General features: G+C 44.2%; 2 protein-coding genes across 2 annotated transcripts; both read left to right on the top strand.

Annotated features, from left to right (window-relative positions):
- The first annotated feature begins 2,268 nt into the window (after positions 1-2,268).
- On the top strand, positions 2,269-3,580 carry LOC123099216 (probable nicotianamine synthase 2). Its single transcript, XM_044521389.1, has one exon. The coding sequence runs from the start codon at positions 2,362-2,364 to the stop codon at positions 3,361-3,363; it is 1,002 nt and encodes a 333-aa protein (XP_044377324.1). The 5' UTR covers positions 2,269-2,361; the 3' UTR covers positions 3,364-3,580.
- Positions 3,581-10,440: 6,860 nt separating this feature from the next.
- LOC123100764 (60 kDa jasmonate-induced protein) lies at positions 10,441-11,432 on the top strand. The gene has a single exon (XM_044522645.1). The coding sequence runs from the start codon at positions 10,496-10,498 to the stop codon at positions 11,213-11,215; it is 720 nt and encodes a 239-aa protein (XP_044378580.1). The 5' UTR covers positions 10,441-10,495; the 3' UTR covers positions 11,216-11,432.
- Positions 11,433-11,779: the final 347 nt, after the last annotated feature.

Genomic DNA, 11,779 nt, shown 5'->3' with positions numbered 1-11,779 from the left:
ATTCTTGTCTTTTGACATCCTCTTGTACATGTATATATGGTGGCTTTTGCCTCCTAGTAATACAAGTTGCATATTTCCCTAACACCCCCGAGCCCAGTGGACGTGACCAAGCTCGGCCCGGAGGCGCAGGAGATGCGGGAGGGCCTCATCCGCCTTTGCTCCGAGGCCGAGGGGAAGTTGGAGGCACACTAGTCCGACAAGCTTGCCGCCTTCGACAACCCGCTCGACCACCTCGACATGTTCCCCTACTACAGCAACTACATCAACCTCAGCAAGCTGGAGTACGAGCTCCTGGCGCGCTACGTGCCCGGCGGCATCACCCCTGCCCGCGTCGCCTTCATCGGCTCCGGCCTGCTGCTGTTCAGCTCCTTCGTCCTGGCCGCGCGCCACCTGCCCGACACCATGTTCGACAACTACGACCTATTATGTTACTGGGTCTAATTCAACCATCGTTACATTAGGCCCATTCTAGGCCCATTAGCACTTTGGGTTGTTTCTCATCCGTGATGCATTTTGGCTCATTAAGGGTCCGTTATGCCTACAGATAGTAATAAGCATGTGATGTCTTTTGGCCAGTTAACGACCCATTATGTTCTGGGCCCATAAACGGACCCTTCTGCTTTTAGCCCGTTTGAGGCCCATATTGCGGTTTGAGCCTTTTGTTATACGAGGTTATTTGGCCCATTTGTGGCCCATGTTGTGTTTCGGCGTGTTCGCAGCCCATATATACATGATATGTGGCCCACTAATAGTATGGCCCCTATGTGGCCCATGGTTCCTATGACCCATAGAAGGCACATCGTTATTTTGGCCCATAAGTGGCACATGGTTACCACGACCCATTAACAACTGACGGGACTTTCGGTGCGGTCCATAAGCAAACCGCACACATAAAACTACAATACCTATGGTAAGTAAAAATATAAACAAGCAAGTTGAGCTAGGCTATTATCATGGCTATTACATATATTAAATGCACTGGCCCTCAAAGTTTGTCACCGGTGCAAATAAATGGCGGCCTTTACATTTGAAAATCATTTGTTGAAAAGTATTTGTTGAAAATCATTTGAAAATCCAAGACATATCGAGATCGCTTAAAAACCCAATACATTTTTTAAATCAGAAAAATCGAGAGAATGAACATGAAGGCCCATGCAAATTGTATATAGGAAAAAGAAAAATTCTTAACATTTAAGTTCAAATGAAGTTTTGACTTCTCAACATTTTGTACATTACAACACTAGTATACATGGAATGCAATAGGAAAATGAAAATTCCCAACATTTTAGTCCTGAAAAAGGTCAATTTAAACTAATCTAAAAATTCCTGGTTCCGGAAGTACTAATCACATTTTGCACCGGTGAACATCTGTTCTAAAATACATGGCATAAATTGTTGTTTAAAGGATCATTGCAAAGAAATGTACAACCTATTTTGGAACGGATGGAGTATATTATACCATCACTAGCTGGCAGTTAATTGACTATCAATTCGCTACTGAAAAAGGCGATGTTGCCCTAGTTACACCTTTGAAAGTTAGATCTGCACACATATCATTTGTGCAAATATGGTCGATAATATGGTTTGTTGGACTTACAACAAATATAGATATAGGGTAACTTTAGAGTACTAAAATCTTATGAAATAAAAAACTTTAAATCATTGCAGGACAATTTTTAAAAAAAATGAATGTTACAAAAAAAACAAAAAACTCGGTAACTTACTTCTAGTTACAATCTCACATAACCGAGATTTGAAAGAGTAGATAAATCATAACCTGGGCGAAATTTGTTAGTACTTCCATAACCGAGATTTTTTTATGGGAGTACTTTTAATTAACCAATTTCATAGGAGTATATAAACCATGGAGGGAAAAAAAAATATCCCACGCAACCAGTAGTGGCTCCAAGGAAATTTAAGTTCTTTGTACCGAAAAAATAAGTTAAATTAGTCTTTAACTGTGACATTTTGTTGCGCGTATGTGTAGGAGCTTTTAGATAGGAATACCTCAAGTCGCAATCAGCCTAAAAAGCTATGTTAGGTACTACACTCTTTATTCAAAGCGATCGGATCTACTACATACAGACATAGAAAACGCTGTCCACTTCAACAGCAGGACGTGAAGCACCGAACAAGTCACAACAGAGGCGTGCATGAAACGAGCCTCTCACCCGGGCAGCTCCACCCGGGCCGACCGACCGCGTGACCGACCGCGTGAACCGTGCGTGCATGGATGCACACCTTTTGTAGCTCCACCCGGGCAGCTATATACACCCAGTGGTGCCCGCTCCATTAACATCAAGCAAGAAGCTCCATCAACCACTCTCCACTCCACTTTTGTACGAAGAACACTAGTGAAATATGGCTGCCCAGAACAACAAGGAGGTGGATGCCCTGGTGGAGAAGATCACCGGCCTCCACGCCGCCATCGCCAAGCTGCCGTCGCTCAACCCATCCCCGGACGTCGACGCGCTCTTCACTGAGCTGGTCACGGCGTGCGTTCCCCCGAGCCCGGTGGACGTGACCAAGCTCGGCCCGGGGGCGCAGGAGATGCGGGAGGGCCTCATCCGCCTTTGCTCCGAGGCCGAGGGGAAGCTGGAGGCGCACTACTCCGACATGCTTGCCGCCTTCGACAACCCTCTGGATCACCTCGGCATGTTCCCCTACTACAGCAACTACATCAACCTCAGCAAGCTTGAGTACGAGCTCCTGGCGCGCTACGTGCCCGGTGGCATCGCCCCTGCCCGCGTCGCCTTCATCGGCTCCGGCCCACTCCCGTTCAGCTCCTTTGTCCTGGCCGCGCGCCATCTGCCCGACACCATGTTCGACAACTACGACCTGTGCGGTGCGGCCAACGACCGTGCCAGCAAGCTGTTCCGTGCGGACACGGACGTGGGCGCCCGCATGTCGTTCCACACGGCCGACGTAGCGGACCTCGCCGGCGAGCTCGCCAAGTACGACGTGGTCTTCCTGGCCGCACTTGTTGGCATGGCCGCCGAGGACAAGGCGAAGGTGATCGCACACCTCGGCGCACATATGGCGGACGGTGCGGCTCTCGTCGTGCGCAGCGCTCACGGGGCACGCGGGTTCCTGTACCCGATCGTCGACCCCCAGGACATCACCCTAGGCGGGTTCGAGGTGCTGGCCGTGTGCCACCCAGACGACGACGTGGTGAACTCCGTCATCATCGCACAGAAGTCCAAGGACGTGCATGTGAGTGGACTTCACAGTGGGCGTGCTGTGGGTGGACAGTCTGCTCGCGGCACGGTGCCGGTGGTCAGCCCGCCGTGCAGGTTCGGTGAGATGGTGGCGGAGGTGACGCAGAAGAGAGAGGAGTTCGCCAACGCCGAAGTGGCCTTCTGATCGATCGTTGCCAAGGAACAATAATGTGCATGTGGTAATTTTCGAACCTAGCTGCTTGATCGCCTGCAACCACACGTGGTAATTGTCCTACTGCTAATGCATTTCAAGCCATGTGCTGTTTGTACCCAATAATGTAAGTCTGGTGTTTACACGCGATACGCCTTGTATACACCTTGTATGTGCAAGTGTTGGGAATGATACTTTTGCTATATGTTCAGTTGCCTAAATTTTTATTTAGGTTCAGTTGATTTTTTTTCTCTATGTCATGGAACAACCCAGTTACAAAGGCTTCAATTAAAGGAGCCCACGCCTCCTCCCCAAACAAAGAGATTAGGGTTTCTCTACCTCCCGTCGGAACCGTCGCCGGTCCACCTCATCTCCGTCGGCCCTTGTCGGCGGGAGGGCTCCGTTTTTTAGATGTTTCTTCGAGTTTTGTTAGGGTTTGTGTTCTGCTCAGGAAGACGAGACAGCGGCGGCGATGAAATAAGGTTCTCCCCGCCTAGCCCCAGTCCTGGTGGTGCACCTAGCATTGTCGGTGGGCTGTGAAGATGTGTCTTCGTGGATCTGCTCGTCGTTCGTTTACATTCGTTTGTCCTCAGATTGTATCCTTCCGATCTACACTACTTTTTATCGGCAGCGGTTGCTGTTCCGATCCGCTGGTCCTATGAGACCTTAGCACGACGACTTTCCAATTCTTTACTACAGTAAGTTTTGCCCGGCTCCAGCAAGGAAGGGATGATGACGGTGGCGCCTCTCTGCCTCTACCTTCCGTCCTTGGCTCCGATGGAGACCGCTTATCTCACCTCCTTTTTCTTCTTTCACTTCTCGCCACACCTTCCTCTCCCCTACCCCGTTTCGATTTTCATCAAAATAATTCCCAGCCCTGTCGCACCTCTCCTGTCCACTTCATCCCCACCGTACCGCATCTCCTCTCCTACCTCCCGTCCTTGTCTCCGACGGGGTTGGCCACCTTTGTCTCCGGTGCGGCCCTCGAAAGCAGCTCCTTCCCCTACACTAGCTATCTTGATCTCCAGCGCGGTGTTGGCCGTAGAGGTGGGCCATGTGCCGTCAAGCAAACCGAACATAACGATTCATGTGCCCTCCCAAGTGACCCCCGTCCACCAGCCCACACCATCGAGGTCGTCGACGCTCCACCTGACGTGCTGCCCCACGATAACGAGAAAGGCCAAGAGCACACGCGTTGTCTGGTAGGTTGACCTTCGCACCGCATGACGGAAGGACGTCGAGCTCAAGGATGATGCGGGCTGGTTGGATGTGCTCCTCGCCTTGCTGGTGGCTCTCTTCCCACGGTCCAAGGCGGCGCACCTATTTCTGACCAGCAGCCGGCGGTGGACAAGCTCGCATCCATGTTGTGCTCTGGCTTCACGCTACTCTTTCTACCATGGTTCCACTGTTGGCATCCGCTTCGCTTGGGCCCTTACTTCGCCTAGCTGCCACTACCTTCTACCATGCACGTTTACCCGACCACGTGAAACATCTTCATTATGAACTAGAAGGTATTCTTTGGACATCATAGTGCCAGGCTGTTCTCCTGACCGAAGTAGTTTCCAAGAAGGTGATTTAGGGACAATTTTATTTAGTTTTTTTTATGTAATATCAATTTTTTGTGTTGATTCAGACTAAGTGGATATTAGTAATTAACTATGATACTTTATGTGGTAGCCACAAGAACTTACTGGAACCTAACTTGTGTCTTCTCATCTTATTTTTGCGACTTATTTGAAGCAGATATAAGGAGGAACATTCAGCTGAACTGAAGTGAGGAGTCACAACTAATATCCTGACAACCTTTGGTTTCAAGTGACAACCCTTCCTTTTTCAGCCATCCACTCGAATCATTTTGTTTTGTGTGTGTGTGTGTATTAAACTCAAATAATATTTTTAGAACATATCCTTTACTGCTTATACCGTATCAGATATATGGAGAGAAAGTTCATATGCGCATCAGCTATTCAGATTGTTTGCAACATGACTTTGCCCGTCATTTTATTTGGTTGAGATTACCATGGGCACATCTTGCTTTGTTCACTAATACAAATTTTTATCTTTTGCGTGATGGGGTACTATCCGTAAAAATGTGATCTTTAAAATGTGTACTTGGGATGTTTTCCTTTGGTTCGAAGGAAGCTCCATTTTGTACAAATTTTGGTTGTACCAGACAATTTTCATATTGTGAGTATTTTGTTAGGAACACCTTTGAATTGAACATTTATGATATATAGCTAAGTGTTTGTAACCATAGGTGAACTGTTTTCTGGTATCTTTCAGTATTTATCTATGTTCAATTGGCTTGCACATTACCAACTGCCATCTCACTTACCCATTATCGTCTTTTTCCCCATAAAAAACAACGCAACCACGCACACCTACTTCACGACAGGCATGGCATGCCGCTGCGCCTTCTGCCTGCTAGTAATTGATTAGTCAGCCAGAGCATGTAATGCGGGGTGCTCTTAGGTGCCTTCAACGTCGGAAAGTGAGTTGGCGTGCTCATAGCAGAGTTCGCTCCCCTACCCCCTTGCTTCGCTCACCTAGTTTTTTTCTTCATTTTTTGTGCTTTTGATCTGGTAACAATAACCGGTCGGTTTTTTACTAGTTATGAAACAATTTGTGATATCAAAAAAGTTTTACGGATGCCCTAACAAATTTCATCCATTTGAAAAATAGTCATCAATTTAGGGAAAAAATATCATTTTTTAAAACATAGTTTGCAAATTTGAAAAAAAATCATCGATTTTCAAACAAACTTCACAAAATTTAAAAAGTTTATCAATTCCAAAAAATGTTCATTAAACTTTTTAAAAATTCATGAATTCTGATTTTTTTTACAAAAATTGAAAAATATCATTGATTTTGAAACAAAAATCGTCAATTTTAGTAAAAGTATAATAATTTAAGAAAAGAAAAAATGGAAAATGTAAAGTAAAAGTAAAAAATAAAGAAAAAAGGAAGAAAAGGAAGAAAAAGGAGAAGTGATCACAATAGGCATTGGGGTCTGGGTGGTTAGTGCCATTTATCGAATACAAGGAGATCTCCGGTTTGATGGACTTAGTCGCAAGTTTGGGTAGGCTAAATGGGCCAGCGCAGCGCAGAGGAGGGTGTGTGCCTGTTTGCAACATACACAGTAATGGGCGCCTGAAGCGTCAAATAGAAAATGCCTTTAATACGGTCCAATCCTATATGCTGCCCGCGGGCGGCAAGTAATGGGGCGACGCCATAGGCCACACCCGTTCCTGTTTTTGGGTGCGGTTATTTATTTACGTCAATATTGAGGATATCGCTTATTGTTAGCGTCTCAGTCAGCCGAGGAATAGAGATTAATCGGAAATCGACCGATTAATCAATTTTATCGGTCGACTATTAATCAGACATTTTTTTAAATACCAGGTTCCCAACTCTAAAATATGCTATATTCAACACACACAAAATATTGGACAGAAGTGTTGCCTTGATTCCTAGCCTTTGAATCCTCATATAATGTCAAAAGAAATAGGACATCAGTACATATTGCATAACAAGGTCCACAAAACACAAATAAACATAGTTGTTGCAACAATAGTGCTAGGAATAGGCTCCATTTATTAGTAGATTCTTGATAAATCACTTGTTAGAGCGATAAATCAGCCCAAATGACAAACGGGGAAAATAAGGCATAATCTTATTGGTCACCCCAAGAGTAGCAATAAATCAGACGATAAATCGCTGAATCGGAAGATTTTTTGAATAGTGATTTACGTTAGCGCTTTCTTTCCTTTTGGTTTATTTGCCCCCCTAATTCCTTTTTGGTTTTCTGTATTAGTTTTTTTGTTTCTGGCTTTTTCCACTATTTTGCTTTTCTGTTTTTTCTATGTATATGTTTTCTTTTTTTCTCTTTTTTTGTAGTATATGAAATCGTCCTTGTGTATGAAGAAAATGTTCATCGTACATTAAGAATTTTTTTGCTGTATATGACAAAAAAATCCCCCGTACTTTAGAAAAATGTCAACATATATATTAATTCTTTTCCAGTGTGTTCATCGTCCTTTTACAAAAATGTTCAGCGTGCATTGTAGTTTTTTATTGTATATTTAGAAATATTCAACATATATAAAAAATTTCAATGTTTGTTTAAAAATTGTTTAGTGTATATTACAAAAATAGCACAATATTAAGAAATGATTGGAAAATTCAAAAAATTTCATATTAAGAAAAATCATATGTATATAATAGTCAAAATAAAAATCATCCAGAAAACCAGAAGGCTGAACATTTCACGCCCGCGTGCGTGCTGTAGGAACTCTCTGTTATGTGGCGTGTGTGTAATGCATGAGTGTGTATTGCGTATTGTCTGTACACACGTGAGAGAGGGAGAGAAATGGTGGGGATGATATTATTGATATGAGCGGCAATTCAGTTTCAGTATGTCAATAGATGACCAATTTCTAACATGGATGAATATATATGCAACTTAATATTATATGATTGTTCTTCTATATTGTTAGGTAGTGCAAATTCAATGCATTTTGCGTCAATTCCTTTTATCATTTTTGTTCTACATTTTTTGTTTTCTTCCTTCTTTTAGGATATACAAGGGCCATCAATTCATTCTTTTTTAAATATATTTGTTTATAATTTCCTTTTTTATGCTTTTATTTCAATCAACACCACTTTCCTGATCATTTGTTCCTTAGATGAATTTATATCTTAAATAAATCTTTCTTATTAGATTTTCTAGTTAATGTTTTGTATGTATTTGTTTACTGGCAAGGAAAAAGTAACTCACGTAAAAAAACACCTATTTTCTTGCCTGTGGTAATGTCTCTTCTTGTTTTTTTCACTCCTCGATTTTTTGGTCTTCAGATTTTCTCCTATATTTGTGTTAGCGCCAGCGGTTTAATGTTGTAATGGTGTGGCACTACATAATTGTGTGTTTGGGACTTAAAATAGAATTCATTCTATAATTAATCATTAAACCATAAGTATTATTAAAGGTGCACAAACTTACGCTTGTTCTAAGTATGTACAACACTGGTCTTGCCTTCGCCGCATTTCATATAGCATGAAACGACAACGCTAGAAAAAAATTGAGTGACCCTACTAAGAATTTCGGTTGCCTGAAGTTTAGACGGTCCATGATTGATGAATTTTAGTTCACAAAAAGTACCATGTATTTGTTGTCATACTCGTACGGGAGACATAGGGAGATCATTAGGCAGATTAGAGGGGTCACACACAAGAAATGCGAGGATGTGCGGAGGGCCTTAAACACCGCCGCATAAAGATCATGTAGGACTTCATGTTGGATCAAGACAAGTGCAACTTACAACATATACGCAGACACAAATGTATAAATGACGTAGATAGTTCCTGCAAAAATGTATAAATGACATAGAAAGAGAAAAGCTGGCATATATGTGCGGGCCAGGTACTAGACACGTTCAGGGTGGAAGACGCTCCTCTCACAGTGGAACCGACCGTTGTGACATCATAAACTTATTTTTGCGCAGTCTGGTTATGTTCACCTTGGTCCTAGAGTCGTTTGGTGATCCTTTGGGAAATTTGTAGATATCGGCCGAGAGGGTTTGGTTTTTAACCTTTTATCTTTGAACTCTAGTTAGTCTTTTGTTTGCTGTATGAGAATTTATGGGTCTTATCAAGTTCTTGCCCTGTAACTGGTGTTTTGATGTCAAACACCACTAGTGGGTTTTCTGATAGTGCCCCAACTCGCTCTCTCTTTCCCTCCCCCTGTGTTGATTTGTAATCAATGGAAATGGAGATGCCCGGTTGGAAATTTTAAGAGCACAAACCAACGAAACTTTGTGCACCATCATACATTGTTCCTCTAATGACCCATAGTTCACCAACATAATAATTGAAATTGTTGTTTGTACATCTTTGCATTCATGCATGCTAAAAACCGGAATTCTTTTGCCATCAACCAACTATGTTGTGCAATTGATTGTGTATTACATTGTTAGGGTAAGATGGTCATGCGTTGAAGCTTCTAGAGACATGGCACTGCACTAATTAAAAGAATAACATACAGTATGACAAATAACAAGTTGACTGAAGTTTTGATACGAACCACCGATGTATAGGTCTGATTTCAACAAAGAAACCTTAAATATTTGTAGACAAGGAGATAGAGAAGGGAGGGGTGTGGAGGAAAGGAAAAAATGGTAAAAAAAAGCTTTTACATGAGGCCGTAGATACCAATTCCACTGGACTCTCATCTTAAATAACAAGGCTTTTACAACCAACCTAAGACACCTTGCAGGAAAAATTCCATACAATAAATTTTTTCAAGAATTACTTTTTGTACACATTTGCTTTTTATAGTTTACATTGTGTGCCAATGCTAATAGTGCCAAATTAACTCAAATAGTAGTTCATAACATGCTAGTTATAATATAAATGGGCTTGCTAAAACTCAGTCGACTAAAATTTAACGAAGTCCTAGTCGACCTTGCAGCATTTTGTCCCATCGTTTGCAACTTTTTTTTTCTGTCGGTTTGCAACATCTGTCATGCTTATTGTAGCATGTTGTCCCTCATCGATTGTAGCATGTCATCTCACCGGTCACAACATCCTCCATTGACGGTTGTAGCATTTTTACTCAGAACGGTTGTAGCATAGGTTGTCGTTGCTTGCAGTACCGTTGCAACATTTTTCATCGCCATTTGCAGCATCTAGCACCACGCCACCACAACTACGCTGACGTCACTAGACTGAGACTTGACCGAGTTCTAGACAGGCCGTAATATAAAAGCTCTCCTGAAAGAAAATAAAAAAGGCAATCACATGGTACTCACTCACACATCACATCTTTGTGAAGAAAAAGGTGGAAGGTAGATGTTGGACGCAGAACGGGCATCACATCCTTGAGCTGCAGGCAGGCACAACATGCATGGGCGCCAAGCACGGCCGGTCAAAAATGACGCCCATGAGACGCCCATGTCACACTCTTCTCTTGACAATCACGCTGGTTCCATGCGTTGCACTAGCTAGCCAGCACCGTTGGGCAACGCGATCAGTGTGCAGGTGTCCCTTGGCTTGCCACCCTATATACTAGCTACTGCGTACTTGATTCTTCATCGTTCATCGTTCACTGTTCTAGTCTTGAAGAGAAGAGATGGACGGATCCACCGTCAACCGACTCGTCATCCTCTTCCTCCTCGTACTTGTCCTCGCCACCAGCAACAGCGAGCATGGACACGCAGGAGCCGTTGATGCGGGCAACGTCGTCGTCGTCCGGGTCCGGCTAATCGGCCGCGGCCCGGATGACAAGACCACCGTCGCTGTGCAGAGACACGACCTCTCCTTCGCCGGCTTCACCGACGGCAGCGGCCATTGGCACGCCTTTCCTGGCCTTGAGCATCTCTTCCCCACGTCCACGACGCTCCCGTTCGGCAGCAGCTACAGCGACCTCATCGGCGGCCTCGCGAACCTGCCGGGCGTGCCGCTAGGGCGGGAGGCCATGCTGGAGGCCATCCGCGTGCTCTCCGCCTACCGCCCCGGGGCCGACGTGGAGCCGGTCAAGCGGGCGCTGGCGGCGATGAAGGTTGTGATGTGCGAGGCCCAGCGGGTGAGGCCCATCAAAGAGACCCTCAACGACGGATGGGACACCGGTGCCCACGTCGCCCCCGAGCACCTGCCCTACATCGAGCACTGGGACACCATGTCCTACGAGATCCTCCGCTCCAACATTACGGGCAAGTGGGACGGGCCCTTCACCAACATGCTGGAGACGGAAGCCAACATTCACAGCAAGGAAGAGGCGCTCGCCGTCGTCGGGGTGCTCCGGAGCGTTGACTTCGAGCAAGTGATTGAGGCTCACGCTTCCCCGATCTAACCTAGAGTGAACCTTCGTGCTAATGCATGCAACTCGTCTACCGCGGCTTTTGGAGTCCATGTTTCCTTCACGTTCGTCTTAATTAGCTGGTGGGATAATGTGCATGGTTTCGGCTTGCTTACTCAAGTATGCTGTTTGAGGCTTTCAGCCCAATGTCTCAAGTAATTTATATTTTCAAATCTATTCAGAAATGCTAAAACTTCTGCAGTCAAATTTACTTGAACAGCCTCGCCTACGTACTAATCATGCTGCTTAAGTAGACGCTATTTATGGGCGGCATGCTGAAACTCCGAAAGAGATACGAGTACAACAAAAAAACCACATCAAGAGGGTAATATCAATGCCACTAATTTATTCCTTTGTAAGAAACTTACTTTTGCAAAAATTTGACTATCATAGTTTTATTCTTGCATATTTTGGAAAAGCGGAACATTTGTGGATGCTGTGCGTAACTTATTTTATTATTTGTTTTAGATCTTATTTATTTTCTTAATGGGCAATAGCAATGCCACAAATTCATTATTTTTGAGCCGAACCAACTTCATACTCTGCTTCGCTCAAGCC

This window comes from Triticum aestivum, chromosome 4D, assembly GCF_018294505.1.
Source record: "Triticum aestivum cultivar Chinese Spring chromosome 4D, IWGSC CS RefSeq v2.1, whole genome shotgun sequence".
Taxonomy (NCBI): Eukaryota; Viridiplantae; Streptophyta; class Magnoliopsida; order Poales; family Poaceae; genus Triticum; species Triticum aestivum.
Note: the sequence above shows the minus strand (reverse complement) of the source record. Positions and strands in the feature narration are given on the sequence as shown.

Bases quoted from the DNA above. Each gene is read 5' to 3' on its own strand.
- LOC123099216 (XM_044521389.1), top strand. From the start codon at position 2,362: ATGGCTGCCCAGAACAACAAGGAGGTGGATGCCCTGGTGGAGAAGATC.
- LOC123100764 (XM_044522645.1), top strand. From the start codon at position 10,496: ATGGACGGATCCACCGTCAACCGACTCGTCATCCTCTTCCTCCTCGTA.